The sequence below is a fragment of the Dama dama genome, chromosome 29, assembly GCF_033118175.1.
Source record: "Dama dama isolate Ldn47 chromosome 29, ASM3311817v1, whole genome shotgun sequence".
Taxonomy (NCBI): domain Eukaryota; kingdom Metazoa; phylum Chordata; class Mammalia; order Artiodactyla; family Cervidae; genus Dama; species Dama dama.
In genome coordinates this window covers 30,810,430-30,826,002 of record NC_083709.1, presented here as the reverse complement: position 1 = coordinate 30,826,002, position 15,573 = coordinate 30,810,430, and the positions used below count along the sequence as shown (strand labels likewise).

General features: G+C 42.1%; 1 protein-coding gene across 1 annotated transcript; it reads right to left on the bottom strand.

Moving 5' to 3' along the window:
* Window positions 1-10,467: 10,467 nt before the first annotated feature.
* Window positions 10,468-14,167, bottom strand: CDKN2B (cyclin dependent kinase inhibitor 2B). Its single transcript, XM_061132699.1, has 2 exons — window positions 13,659-14,167; window positions 10,468-11,331 (listed from the first exon to the last, which is right to left on the bottom strand). Exons 1-2 carry the CDS (start codon window positions 13,791-13,793, stop codon window positions 11,071-11,073), a joined length of 396 nt encoding a protein of 131 aa, XP_060988682.1. The 5' UTR covers window positions 13,794-14,167; the 3' UTR covers window positions 10,468-11,070.
* Window positions 14,168-15,573: the final 1,406 nt, after the last annotated feature.

The window sequence follows — 15,573 nt, the reverse complement described above, 5'->3', positions numbered from 1 at the left end:
CTGCTGCGACATCTGGACACTGCGTGGCGCTGGCGCCGCTGGAGCGGCGGGCCCCGCGCCGGACCAGGTAGGCGGAGCCGAACCCCAACTCCCGCTGGGTCGGGGCGCCCCTTCCCCTCCCAGCTCCACGCGCTGCGGAGGGTTCTGGGCTAGGCCAAGAGTCCATTCACCGGGCGATTTTTATTTTCGGTTTTGACATCCCGCTCAGCGAAGCATCTGAACGCTTCTTCCTCTTTCCTCCTCCCGCCGTGCTCCCCTCCCCCACGGCTGCTCCCCGCTCTCCGGGTGTCCCTGCGTCCTCTGGCCCGTCCTCCCGCAGCCTTACCCCCCTCCTCCTCCGGCCCCACGCTGGACGCGCTTCCCTCTCGCTGCCCGACTCCGCAGCATGGTCCCTCTTCTCTCTCCTCGCCTCCCTCCCTACCTCCCCCCTCTTTTCTTCCACATCGCTGATCCTTTCTTTCTGGACACCCCTACCCACTCCCTGTGCTGCTCTGGTCCACCCGGCACAGGAAAGCGGGGGAAGGAAAGGAAAGAGCCGCATAAAGGAGGTCGGGGGGGGGAGGTTGAGTCGAGGACACCGAGGCGGCCTGAGGACACTCAAGAGCCGGGTTCCGGAGCGCAGTCGGACTGGTCCCCGCTCCCGGGCTGGAAAGAGCTTTGACGCGGGCTCGCCGGCTCCCCGAAGGCGAGTGGTCCAGCCCAGGACGCCGCTTGCAGGCGGGCGGCGCTGACCCGATGTCCCCAGCTCCTCGGCTCCGAAGTCGGTCTCGATCGGCCCAGAGCCTCGCGGGCTGGAGGCGCGGCCTGGCCGCTCGGCGTGGAAGAGAGGGTGTGGGACTAGGCCCAGCCTTCGGAGCCTGAAAGGTGGACCACATTGAAGTGGCTTCTTTTGCTTGAGCCCGAGCCTAGTGGCCGAGCTGCAGAAGTGGATCCCTAGCGAGACAGCCGACAGGTCCTCTGGAGCGAACGCAGAGCTCCTCAGTATCTGGAGGAGGCAAGTGGGACTCGGATGGTGCGAGCCACCGCGCTGTAACGGTGAGGCCAGGTCCAGCTGCACTCGGGCGGCGTCCACTCCCCATCCCTCACTTCCGCACAGGACGCAGCCTCCTGACTGGGCAATTGAAGTGAGACTCAGGGGCCAGGCTTAAATGTTTTTGTTTAGTTGCTAAGTCACGTCTGACACTTTGCTTGGACTGGTGTCTGCCAAGCTCTTCTGTCCATGGGATTTACGAGGCAAGAATACTGTAGAGGGTTACCATTTCCTTCTCCAGGGGATCTTCCCGACGCAGGGATCCAACCGGTGTCTCCTGCGTCTCCTGCATTGGCAGGAGGACTCTTTAGTATTGAGCCACCAGGGAAGCCCCAGGCTCGAATAGCCACTGTAAATAAACTACAAATGCACCTCTCCTCTCTCCTGTAGGACTCCCTCAGACTTTCCTGACCATCCAGGCTCCATGCTGAGGCTGCTTTCCACTCTTGTGTGACAGAATGAATGCGCTTTCTCGCTCTTCACAAGGTTAGCTCGTTCTTCTTCAGGTCTCTTGTCAGGTATCCGCCCTCAGAGACTCCTCTAGGCACTGTATTTCCACCCCGCACCCCCCCCCCCCAACCCCTAAAGCGCTTACCCTGCAGAAGTTACTGTAAGTAATTATTTGTCTCTCAGTAGTTAGTATGTAACCTCCATGGAAGACGGATCTTGCTCTGGTTTGCACTATGCCCATGATCCCCTCCTTCACCTCTCTCCTCCCCCACCCCATCCCCCCAAAAAACTTCATAGGAGAGATGGGCTTGTAAAAACTTAAGATTATAATGAGGGAATTTCGTTTTCTGGCAAACAGAGGAAAGGTGTTTTAGGAGATGGGGGATAAGAGAAAGAATCCTGGAGGAGAAATACTGCCCAATTGCAGCTTAGTATCATTTAAGCACCCTGGAGAAGTGGAAGAGTGAACCCAGGCAGTGTTATTCGCTGTGGCAGTAAACTATGATGGGTGAGGATGAGAAGACCTGTATTATACATTTCTGTATTATCATTTCTTGAAATTATTAGTCAGGGTTCTCTAGAGAGACAGAACCAAATGTGTGTGTTTCTATGATTTATTTTAAGGAATTGGCTTACCCCAGTTTTGGGGGCTAGCAAAACCTGAAGTCCGCATGACAAATAGGCAGGCTTGAGACCGAGAGAAGAGTTGATGTTGCAATTTTGAGTCAGAAGGCAGCAGCCTGGAGACTGAATTCTTTCTTCTTTGAGCAACCTCTCTTTCACCTAAGGCCTTCAACTAACTGGATGAGGCCCACACACATTATGGAGGATAATCTGCTTTACTTAAAGTCTGTGGATTTAAATGTTAATTATATATTAAAAATAGCTTTATAGCAATATCTTAACTGGTGTTTGACAAAACAATTGGATATCATAGCCTTGCCAAGCTGACACATAAAATTAAACCTCACATTATCCTATTATTCCTAAAAGGTCTGCTGAGCTTCAGTTTCCCAAATGAAGTTTTAAACTTCAGATCCCGACTTTAAATTCAGGGATCTGTCTGTATTGATTTGGCCTGTATAGCTTCACCTGTAACCATTTCCTCTCCACCCAAACTTGTTCTGGGGATAAAGGGAGTTACCCACTTCAGAAGAATGCCATTTGAATGACAGCACAGAATAAAACGACTATGCAATAAGCTCTATATAATAGTGGATGAACAGTTCAATGAATATAAAATTAAAGACTCGAACTTAAATTCCACCTTGGTTTTCCCTTGCTGCCCAGCACCTGTGTTTTTTTAGTTGTGGTATACAGGGGAATTCTATCTAATTTTAATATTAGACTAAGCAAAATATAATTATGAAGATGAATCTTTACCAACACAACTAACTTGTGGCATTCCAAAGCCGTTTGGAGTTTCACATGACTTGGGCTATGTGTTCTTCAAAAACAGTATGACCAAGATCTGGGCAGTGTTATTTGTATGCACTTTGGCTTCTCTTTCTTATTTTATCCTCACTGTGGCCCTTTGAATTTGGGATTACTACCCTGTCTTACAGGTGAGAAGACTGAGGCCTATACGGACTAAAATCTTGGATACTTTATGACCTGCAAGTGTCAAGGCTGGAATCATTAAGAAGGTCTTTGGACTAAAATCCTTGTGCCCTTTCTGTTGTTCTACAGGCTAGAGTCAACAGGAAGTGAGCTTTTGATGGGTCATTTTTGGCCTAAAAATGAACTTCATAGATTTGAGTGTTTGAATGGAGGAAAATGATTTTTTATTTTTAAAAATGATTTCTATTTTGGATCAGCAAATTCATTCCACAGGCAGAGATAGGAGTGGGCATTTTACTAATGATTTGTCTGTACCATCCAACTCTACTACCCCCAGCCATGATGTCCTAGAGACAGCTAGCTTTTTCCGTCAGGTATCTCTTGATTATCAAAATTCTGTGAGAAATTTTCCTAATATTGCACATGCTCAAACTAAAAACCCCAAAGGTGTAAGATACAGGATACTATAAGCAAGATTTTAAAACTATTATTTGAACATATATACAAAAGATTAACTCTTAGAATATATGAATACATAAGTGAGTGAGAAAAATAACCCAGTAAGAATGGTAGCAAATAATATAATGGGCAGTTTAGAAGATATTGAAATAGTCAAATGGTAAAAACCTATGAAAATATATTCAACTTTACTGATTAGTAAAGAAATGTAACAAAAACACTGACATATACCTATAGGTATGGCAGAAATAAAAAGAGTGATAATATTGGGAAAGTTGTCAGAAAACAATCATCCTTACATACTATTGTAACTTGGTACATTCATTTTGGAAAGCAACTTTATAGTCTCTATTAAAACTGCATACATATACATACCCTTTGACTCAGCAATCCCACTGAGTTTATGTATGCACGTATACACATACATAAATATAGGTATGGAAATATTTATACTATTTGTGTAGAGTTTATATGTGTATGAAAGAAATGCATATTACATATATATGTATACATGTACTACCCTTTGACTTTGCAATTCTACTCCTATAACTCATCTAAGGATGAGAAGTATATATGTATATATATGTGTATATATTATTGAAGATATACACATACACATACACACATATATACAAACATAAGTATGGAAAGATTTTATACACACGTATGTGCAGACATATACTGTATGCATGTGTGTTTGTGTGTGTGAGAGGAAAGAGATGTACCCTTAACCTTAGCAATATCACTTCTATAAATTGCTACAGATTGCTCATATAGGGATGAAAAAAAAGGTTCTTTATAGCATCATATGTAGTAGCAAAAAAAAAGGAAACAGTTTACATGTTTGTCAAATAAGAAACTGATTTTAAAAAATTTGGGTTTATCCATAAAATATAAACTATGCAACTATACAAAAAACAAAGTGCATCTTTATTTCCTAATGCAGGTTGTCAAAGATCTACTACCAAAGAAAACAAGTTGCAGAATGGTTTTCTAAATGTGTATGTTGGGAAGGGGTGTTTACAATTATATGTACTTATATTTCTGGAAAGTTGATTAATTTAAAAAAAAAAGTAGTTACTCCTGGATAGTGAGAATGGTGGGTAGGGAAGTTTCAGGAGATATTTACTTAATTCTGTTTATTTTCTGTACTGTTTGAGAGTTTACTATGAACCAGAATTTTAAAATAACAACTACAGAAATTTTCATCTTCAGAACTAGAGATTCTAATTTTGTAGTCCTGAAGTCAGTGACTTCAAAATTTGAAACACAAATGATTGAGAGCCAGGGTTGAGAGTCACTTCCCTATATGTTGGTCTCAAATGACTGGTGGGGAAAGCACCATCATTTATACAGATGTAATAAATACCTGGGGCACATATAAAATGAAATGTCATGTAACTTTTCCCTAGAAAGGGGATGGCATATTCTTCTGTTCAAGATGGAATTTAAACAGATCAAAAGGCTCCTGAAGCTCTGGAATAGATCCATGTATAATATCTGTAACTATCAAAGGCAGTCCAGAGATTAGAGAGTAACAGAGAATGACAAAATATTTTAGGCAAGGTTATAACTTATAATTCTAAATTGGCGTGTTGGAAGCAGATATAGAAGACTGTACAGGGTACTTACTTTTGTGTCCTAGGAAAGGTGATAGAGTTTAGTAACTCATAACCCACAGACAGAATGAGAAGCCAATTTCCCAGAATTCACAGAAGAAAACTCTGTGTGTTACTGATAATCTGTTGACCTACCTGTGGCTTTGTTAATAGAAAAAGTGCTTACTATTTTGTTTATATGTTATCTCTTATAAACATATTAAATATGTAATGACACATACTAAAATTATTTACAGCTTAATCTGATAAAGAAAACAAAATGCAATTATGTATATTAAGAGATGAGTGAAAACTGAAGAGCAATGAATAATTTTTACCTATCTGGTTTAGGGCTATTTTGAAAACCACTCAAACAGACACTCATGACTGGTTCTGACTCCCACTCTTAGCCACACCTATTATCTTGTCAGAAGAAAGTGGAATTCTCAGTGAAATGCGGTTTTCAACTAAAGCAAAGGGATGAAGAAATTTGTGATGAGATAGGGAAGTGGAGTGGAGTTTGGTTGAAATGAAATGGAGACCCAGAAGTCACACAAGAAAAGAGTTCGAAGGCAGTAGCTCCAATCCTGCCAGAATATAGAGTATTCCAAAGAGAAAACAGATTCTGCGTTTTGGGAGAAGGCCAAATTTGAAATGGAAATGAGGCATGTTTTAATTACTGTAATTGGTCTTAAAGTTTTCACCTTAACTCTGTGGTAAAACATTTTATGTGCCAGCACTGACTGTATAGATCTACTGGAGGTCTAATGTCAGGGGCTTCTGAATGGGAAGGGGATTAACAGGTGTTTGGGGTTCTTTGTAAACTTCAAAGAAAATGTAGATATCTGTGAGACGGTCATTGTATCATCTTCGTACTTCTCTCTCCATTTTTTTTTACCCCCAGAAAAACATTTGGTTTATATTGATTTAAAACTTCAAATTAGAAAATCAGAATTGGGTGCTCAGTTGGGAAATACATAATTTATATTACTGTGCTTAATATGTAATCCATGCCAGTTATGTGTTCATCAGCAGTACTGGCTTCAAAGCAAAATTTTCTACATTACATAATTAACAAAGGGGTGATACATACAAGTTATTTCCATAGAGTAAAAAGGACTCCTACCCTGGTGGCTTAGATGGTAAAGAATCCATCTACCAATGCAGGAGACCTGGGTTTGATGCCTGTGTCGGAAAGATATGCTGAAGAACGAAATGGCAACCCACTCCTTGGAGTGAGGAGCCTGGCAGGCTACAGCCCATGGGGTTGCAAGGAGTTGGACATGGCTGAGGGACTAACACACGCGCATATACCATTTGTAAAAGCTGATCCTGAGAAAAGCTTTATAGAAAATCCAGACAGTAGGGAATGAGCAGACTCCCATTATTTTAGGCCTGGAGATATTTCACAAACCCTACCAGCATGTAGATCATATACAGTTTGTTTTGGTTTGATTTGATTAATTCTGTTGAGCTACTCACTGATCCATCTTCCACAAAACACATGCCTCTCCTCCTTCTATTCCTTTCTTTTCATCTTATTCTCCACCCTCCTGAAATGGCTGACTCATACATATTCAAAACAAAGATCATGGCATCTGGTCCCATCACTTCACGGCAAATAGATGGGAAAACAATGGAAACAGTGACAGACTTTATTTTCTTGGGCTCCAAAAATGACTGCAGATGGTGACTGCAGCCATGAAATTAAAAGACGCTTGCTCCTTGGAAGAAAAGCTATGACCAACCTAGACAGCACATTAAAAAGCAGAGACATTACTTTGATGACAAAGGTCCGTCTAGTCAAAGTTATCATTTTTTCAGTAGTTATGTATGGATGTGAGAGTTGGACCATAAAGCAAGCTGAGCTCCTAAGAATTGATGCTTTTGAACTGTGGTGCTGGAGAAGACTCTTGAGAGTCCGTTGGACTGCAAGGAGATCCAACCAGTCAATCCTAAAGGAGATCAGTCCTGAATATTCATTGGAAGGATTGATACTGAAGCTCCAATACTTTGGCCACCTGATGTGAAGAACTGACTCATTGGAAAAGACCCTGATGCTGGGAAAGATTAAAGGCAGGAGGGGAAGGGGACAGAGGATGGACATGAGTTTGAGCAAGCTCTGGGAGTTGGTGATGGACAGGGAAGCCTGGTGTGCTGCAGTCCATGAGGTCGAAAAGAGTGGGACAGGACTGAATGACCGAATGAATTGTACTTATTCAGGTGATACTAAGCTCTTCCCTGACCAGCTGGTTCCTACTATCACCTAACACTTAGGGACCTAAAACTTCATAATCCAATGGAAACAAATGAGAAAGTGCAGACCTTTAGAAATGGGTCCTTAAAATCCATGACAGCTATTTACAGAGTTATTCATCTTCTAATGACATTTCTACATATTTTAGCATTCTCTTGCTTCGCACTTTCTATTCCTTCCTTATACCAACACCTTTTAGGTCAGAATCACTTGTAATAAGCGTACTTAAAAAACATCATTCCTTTCAGAGCATTTGGTTGGTAGATATCTACTTCAACATTATTTTAATAAATTTATTGGGTTTACCTGCTTATCTCACTTAAAGAACTGAGTTCTGAGTGACATGAGATAAATGCAAAATGTGACAACAAAAAATCAGGTAAGATGGAGTAAGAAAGAGCTTAAAATTTATTTATTTATTTTACATATTTATTTTACAAAGCATCTTTTTTGTGCTAGTTCCTGCAAACTTGTCTCTAACTTTTCAATTAACTGGTAGAGGTGGTACTTATAAAGACCCCCCGTTCCCCAGGGCTCCAGAATTTTAAAATGTATCTCTTCTTGCTCTTCCTTTATATAGCTTTTCTTGGCTCAGAGAGACCATGGCAAAATAATTACTAATAAAATATAAGACCCCATTACAGTCATGTATATGACAAACTTATAAAGGGATAAAATGTTAGTGATAGTTGGGAGCTTAAAAATAATCTAGTACCACTCCTTTTTTATAGATGAGGAAATTGGGGTGAATTATGTCGTTTGATTGAGTAGATCATATATTGAATTAATTGAAGAACCAGCACCAAATTCCAGGTCTCCTACCTTCAAGTCCTAATTTCTCTTTCCTTCATTCCCTCGTTCTTTCCTGGAATTTTAAATAGAACAGGAACAGATGTTGAAAGTATTGTGATTTAACTCTTGTTGCTCTCTTCAAGTAATTTAAAAAATTAAAATGTTCTTATTTTCTTAGGTATTTACCCCTCCCCTCCCCATCTTTTTAAACCTGGTAATTGAATGCAATGAAATTACACCAACCTAGGTTTTCACAAGTAATGGGATAGTTTGTTAATAGTGAAACCCTAGTACTCATATCAGATTTCGGTTATGATTAGCTGCTGACATGATTATGTTATGATTATAATGGTTATGATTAGCTGTCGTCTGATACTGTAGATGACACCAGCTTTTCCATTTGTTTCAGAAAGTAGTCCACAAGAGTGTTTCTAAGGTTTTAGAATCACTGATTCTAATTGCTTTTTTTTTTGGCAGAGTGCCGACATCTTGAACTTTGGAAAAGAAAAGCATGTCTTGGTTTTTAAAATAATTGATAATTATGGAGGTAGTAAAAAAAAAAATCCCTATTGACTATTACATATTAGCACACAAGTAATTTGTTTTTTAACATTTCCCATAAAGGAAGGGCAATATAGAATCTCAATGTGATTGGTGTAAGTTAAATTAGTTTTATTTATTTGCTGAAGGTCAGTTACCTAGCTTTATAAAATGAACTTATTTGGTCCTGGACACCATATTCATATTGTTTTTGTCATAACACAGAAATAAAATATTAATTTTATTTGATTCATTCCTATGAACACACTTTCCCAAAGTCGTTAGGAGCTGTATGGATCTTGAGCTCTCAGAATTTATTTCAAACCTTATATTTGAAATTACTAATTTTAGCCATTAGAACATAGGAAATTTTAAATAGATTTTGCTTTCATAGTAAATCATCCTCATTTTCTCATCCATTCACTCAGCTGAAAAAATATAAAAATGAGGCCAAATGAATACATTATTGAATTATAAATTTATTTTACTTCCAGATCTTTCAGTGAAGGTCAGGTGATAAGATTTTTACAAACCTTGGTAATATTTTAGATTTAGATACAGAAATTAACATGTATATTTTTCTGTAATTGTAAAATGGAGCCAGAAGCAGGGCTCATGTATATAGAGCTATGTTTATTTGCATGTATCCTTCAAAGTAAAATCTTAAACAGATTTAACATGTATTTCTTGTGCGGCTGATAAAACACATTGGCCATACCTGCCTACCAGGTGGATTTGAAATCTGAATTTACTTTTACATGCATCATAAATATTTCAGTGCAACCAGGTGGTACTTGATTTCCCAATAATGTATGATATTTTGGCATATATATATGTATATATATATATGAGTCTCACAGTACACTGTAGTACCCAACCATATATTCTTGATTTACTTTCCATTAATATAAGGTTGTCACCAGATTCCACAACTCCCTTAAATTAGGAATGGAATTCACACGTTTTAAGTCAAAACCTTGATGTCCAATCTCAACGTTTCTTTTTAACATTAAAACAGTGAAATATCAGTTATTCCAATGCTGAAATGAATCAAGCAACATTGGAAATTAAATCCCCAAACAGTACACCTTTAGTTTGTTCAGCAGATATTAAGACATTTCACGAGCCATCATTACGTAGTTTAAACAGTTTCACACAGTCTACTCTTTCAGCAACCCTTTGGGAGGTATCCTGAGATCATTTACTGGGTAAGTGCATGCATCTTCTAAAAAACGTTTGTAATATTTCATAGTTTGACCCTGGAGACACTCCAGTAAAGGAAACAAACTTTAACAAAGAAATAAATAGGTTACGGACTGAAGTAACCTGGGAGGTGGCACGGTGCCATAGCTTCGCGTAAAAGCTGTAGTTCTTCCTCACTTCCTTCCCAAGGGCCGCGAGTTACTTTGTTATTTAAAGTCTCCGTATTAAGACTGCTACTGAAGAACAACCCAGAAGTACAAAATATCATGAAATCTTTTCAAGTGGCAATTTACAGGGGGCTTTCTGAATCCTACCGTATAGAGATCAAACAAATCGTTACAGTTAACGGCCTACCTACAATCGCTCTCGCTACAACCCAGACCTGTCTGTCCGAGGACGGAACACCGCAGGAATCTCGCCGTAGCAACAGCAAATGAGCGCCCCTTTCGGAGAGCCGTTCAGCATCGCCTGGACCTGGGGACTTTAGAATTAGCGGGCAAATCGAGGTGACTTCCGGGTCCTCTCTTCCCCATCGCTATCTGATGGGACTGGACAAGAGGCCCCAAGGCTTCCAGTCCGTAGCTTTTTGCTCACGACCTGCCCCGCTCCGCAAGCCTGTAAAGAAAGCGTTGGTCGCCTACTGAGCCCAATTCGATCTTCGTCCTCGTCATTGTCTGGTCCTCCATCTCCAGATTTTCCCTCAGGGCCTCGCCCGACGTGGGGACTTACGGGGTGGTCCTTCAAGGTCAGTGGGGCGATCGTTATCACCCGCCTCCCACCTGAAGGCTAGTGGCCTCCGCCTCCCACTCCGCCCCAGCACCTTCTGTGTGAAGATTCACAGCACTTGGGTTTGTTCATGGACTTGCTCACATGCCGCTTTTCACCAGAAAACCCTGAAAAACAAACCTGGGAGTTCCACATTCGGCTCCTACTGGAAATCCATGTGCCCCACCTCTCTTCATTTTGCTTCACGGTGAGTGCCCAGGGCAGTATCCAGAGGGGGTAGGGGGGGGGGCGGTGCGGAGAAAAAATTATTTCCAGTCAGCTCCTCCTTCGCTGCCGGGAATCCAGTCGCCCAGGAAGACTTCCGCTATTCTAGGTTTGCAGCCCTCTTTGAACTAAGTTGGGGTGGCGAAATGGAGAGAAAAAAAGTCGTTGTGGGCGGCTATGTACGCGCGCCCTCAGTCTCCCGTGGCCGCGCGCAGGTACCCGGCGACGTCGCGGTGGCCCCGCTCTTCGGCCAGGTCCACGGGCAGGCGGCCCCACGCATCGCGCACATCCAGCCGCCCCCCGGCTCGGTGCAGGGCCACCAGCGTGTCCAGGAAGCCCTCCCTGGCGGCGTCGTGCACCGGTCGGGTGAGCGTGGCGGGGTCCGCGCAGTTGGGGTCCGCGCCGTGGAGCAGCAGCAGCTCGGCTACGCGGGCGCTGCCCATCATCATCACCTGCCGAGAGAGCAGAGTGGTCAGGACTGCTGGGGGCAAGTAGAGTCTTTTCAAAAACAGACCTATTCATGATCCCCAGGCCCTTTCAAGCCTCGGAAGTCTAGTTAAGCTCAATTTACTGACGGAAATCCCCCCTCCCGCCCCCCCCCCCCCACCGCTCCCCAACACCTAGCAGCCCCAGTTTATACTCTACTCAGACCTAATTAGTTCAGTTTTATTCTCCAAACGTGGGAAGACAAGGAAAGAGCTGATAACAAAGTGCTTATCGCTGTTGTGGGACAAATTTTTAAAAATTTCCATTGAAACGGGAATCTACGTTGTTAAATGATGTTAAGTTTAAGGACTTAAAGGACTTAAGTTTAAGGCAGAGTTAAGTTTAAGGACTTTTACAGTCTTAAATTTATTTCCCTTGCTTTCCCCTCACCCCCAGCCATAATCCCCATCTAAAAAATTTACTAGGCAGTCAGCTGATATATTTATTTTAGACATTAGAGTAATGCTTTAGGAGAGAAAATAAGAAACAACTAAGTTTAAAACAAGGTCTACTTTATTTCTTGTAGTAAATCCCCTGTGGGAAGGCTTTTACTTTTCACTGTTATATGTCTCTGCTCATAAAGGGCGTATATATAGTCCCATAATTTGAGCCACAGTGGGAGATAGAGGGGGGGAAAGTAAAGTCGTGCATAGTTTTATAAGACGATGAAAACAAACTATTTGTTTTCAATCAATGATTCACCACTTTTAATATTTAACATTATAGATAAGGGCTAAAGTTTAGAGGATAATATACTTGATGTAACATAAAATAGACACTATATTTGCATTGTACAGGATTTTATAATGTGCTAGGATTTTATATTGTTAAATAGTAAACATTTTGCTATCTAAAAAGGAGCTTGGATTTTAGCAGTCAAATCAGAGCAATGCATAGCTTAGAAAAACGATGTTTTGAAGCAGTAATCCTACAGTATCCCTTTGTGTACATGTACATTATGCCAGTGTTTACTTTCTTATTTTAACAATTTTTGATAATTAAATATTCAAAATGAAATTATATGTTCTTGTGAGTTTATGCTTTAATATGTACCATGGAATCAAAATATAGTATGCTAATTTTTTTCATTGTTCCATGGTTATTGAAAACATCCATCTCCTCCCTTAAAAACCATGATATATTTTCTATTAGTGATGTAAAGTGCATTTCATATATAGAGGAGAAAAAGTGACTCTTAATATCTCAGAATATGGTGAATTAAAATGACAAAAGCCCCCTTTTACAGTTACTAATATAATTTGAAGTCTTTAAGGACTACTTTAAAATATTTTTGCTGCTTTAAATAATCCCTCACTTATTCCAACATTTTCTATGAATTCAAAATGAATGAATACATATTTAAAAACTGCACGATTAATAAGATTTCTTACTAATGACTTGGTTCTGGAAGATGATTGTGAGGTGAATACTAATTTTTAGTACTTAATACTAATGACTACATGATCAACAGTAAAACACAAAGTACTACCTTAGATTTTAAAGAAATTAAAAAAATATATCAGCACTAATTAAAGTGGGATTAATAGTTAAACATATCGAATAAATGAATTTTAACAATGAAGAGGCTAATTATTCATAAAGACCCTTTGCCATTTAACAAAGCTGCAGGGATGTTTATGTAATCCAAGCATTCAGTATGATAAAAATCTATAGAAGCATATTTTCTCTTATGTAACACTCAAGAAACACTGCTAGCGTAAAATAAAAGGAATTAAGTACTGTGGTTGAGGAATCCTGACTTATTACTTTGTATTCAATTCGCCTTTGTATTCATTCAATTCAATGAGGAAAGAATATAACATTTCATATCACAGCTTAAAAATTCAGGATGATTTTTATGTGCTGTGATGTAGAATTCCTTAAATCCAATCCAAATTGCGTAACTTGTAATCTAATTATCTCTATCGTTGAAAGCTGATCGCTATTTGTTGAAAGACAAACAGATAAGACAAAGCAGTTCCCAAATAGCCTCTCCTTTTTCCCTTTCCTGCCCAGTTGAACCTATCCCTTGCATCTCTTATGAGATGGGACAGGGAATACTGGCCTTCCCCCCTCCCCCATTAAAAAGAAAAGCAAACTGAAGTAGCGGGGTTTCCAGTCCCTTTCTTTAGAATTTCTGATGAGTGAAAACCTGCTTGACACCTGAGCTCCATACTCCAGCAAAGAGAGACACAGGTCTGTTGGTGGTGATCTCAGTTCCAGCCGCGTCCACGGAGGCGGCGGCCCCGTGTTCGTGCGCCCCCTGCCGGCGAGGCCCGGGGCCCCCAGCTACCTGGATCGGGCGTCTCCCAAAGCGGTTGAGTCTGTTGGGATCCACACCGGCTTCGAGGAGCTGCCGCACGGCCTCCACTTGGCCCCGCGCCGCGGCGTTGGCCAGGTCTGCATCACCGCCACCACCACTGAGCATGCCCTTGTCCTCTTCGCTGACTTCGCAGCCCCCAGGCGCAAACTGTCCCGAATAATCCAACCGCTGGCCGTGAACTTCGCAACACCCTACCCTCCCTTCCAACCTCGCCCTGGAGGGCTCTCCCCACTCGGGAAGAGCTCAGCTCAGCTTCAGCCCCCCTTTGCCGTCCTTCTGCGGCTAGAGGGGTCGGTACAATGGCCGAAGGGCCCGTAGTTAAAGCCGGGATTTCCCCGGATGGTTCCCAGGAAAATGCGCCTCGCGCAGCAGCAACCTTGCGCGAACCCGCTCTGGTTGCACTGTGCGGGCGCGTCACAGAGCCCGCACCGCGGAGCTTCCCTCCGGCGGAGCCGAGAGCCGGCCGGGACTGAACCCGTTCCCAGTTGGGCTGTCGGGAGGCGCTCTCCCACCTCTCTAGGCTCCGCCCGCTGCGGGTCCGGGCACGTCCCACCGTGTTGGCGCGGAGGCCAGGCCCGCGGCTGACGTTACAGCCTAAGAGGGTAGGGGCGGGGGAGAGCAGCCCAGATGGTGCCCGGCCGCATGCGCCGGACAGCGCCGAGCGGAGCCCGCTGTGCTGCTGCCTGTGGGGAATCCAGCAATTCTAGGTTAAGTTTTTTGGAGCAACTGAAGCAATGTACTCAGCTCCTGATCTGCTCCTTCCAGCAGGCGGAGCAGAGGATTTCTAGTTCTTCAGTCCCCGCCCAGCCGCTCTCACTTGGAGTTGTTAGTCGCTCCCTGTGTGATCAAAAGCCCGGGCATTTGAAATAACCTTGTCTCAAGATGTCTTAAAGGGACAGCTCTGCCCCTTTCCGGCTGGTTAAATTCATCCCCAGGCTGTACTTGAATTTCACTTGCTTCACATCTTCCATCAAATTTAGCAGTTGGGAAGGGGGTGTCTATTTGACTCAGCCAAAAATGGGTCTGACTGAAAAATCCCGCGAATCGTATTTTGAATGTGTTTTTTATTCTTTTCATCTTTAAATTATGGATGCAATACTACAAAGTAAAAACAACCCACAAAAACAAACAAAAAACTTAGCCAGCTACCCGCCCGCCCCCCCGCCAACACACCTAGTTTGAGAGTTGCAGAGCTTGGTACGTCGGACACTTAAAAAATATTAACATACATTTTAAGAATTTGAGATCTCAGTTTCATGATATTTGAACTGTCTATTTTTGTTTGCACTCTTACCTATTTAAACCCACCTCAGCAAGTATTTGATTTCCATTTATCATGGGTAGTAAAGGAAATTATGCAGTAATAATGAAACATAATAAAACAGGGGTGTGGTTCTGGGCCTGTCATTAAACAGCCTGAACCTGTCATTAAACCCGCTTCTGAAGATTTAAAGGCCAAGTGCTTTGCTTTTCTTCCTAATCTTCGTGAGTTTGTATTAACAGATGCATTGCTTTAAAGGTTAAAAAAACTACAGCTGATGCGCTATTGAAATAAGAGAACCACAAGTTATGTATTTGTATTTCCTCACAGAAAACTTTGGTGAGGAGCTTCATTATAATAGCCCTAACATTTACAGTTCTTATCTTGAACATCCTTTTTGATTTAGAGTACTGAGAAACACAAAGGGAGGACAATTGAAGTAAGAAACTTTACATGTTGCCTCTATAGTGTATCTTATTTTGGACTCTCTTGGTTCCAATCCACTCTAGAATAAAGAAGAGCTCTTTATGGACAGGGTGGGGTGGCCTGGAAGTGTGGTGGTTAGGGCTATAGATTTGCTGACTGAGTCTCAACAGGGTTGAAATTCACCTGGATGGGGAAGGG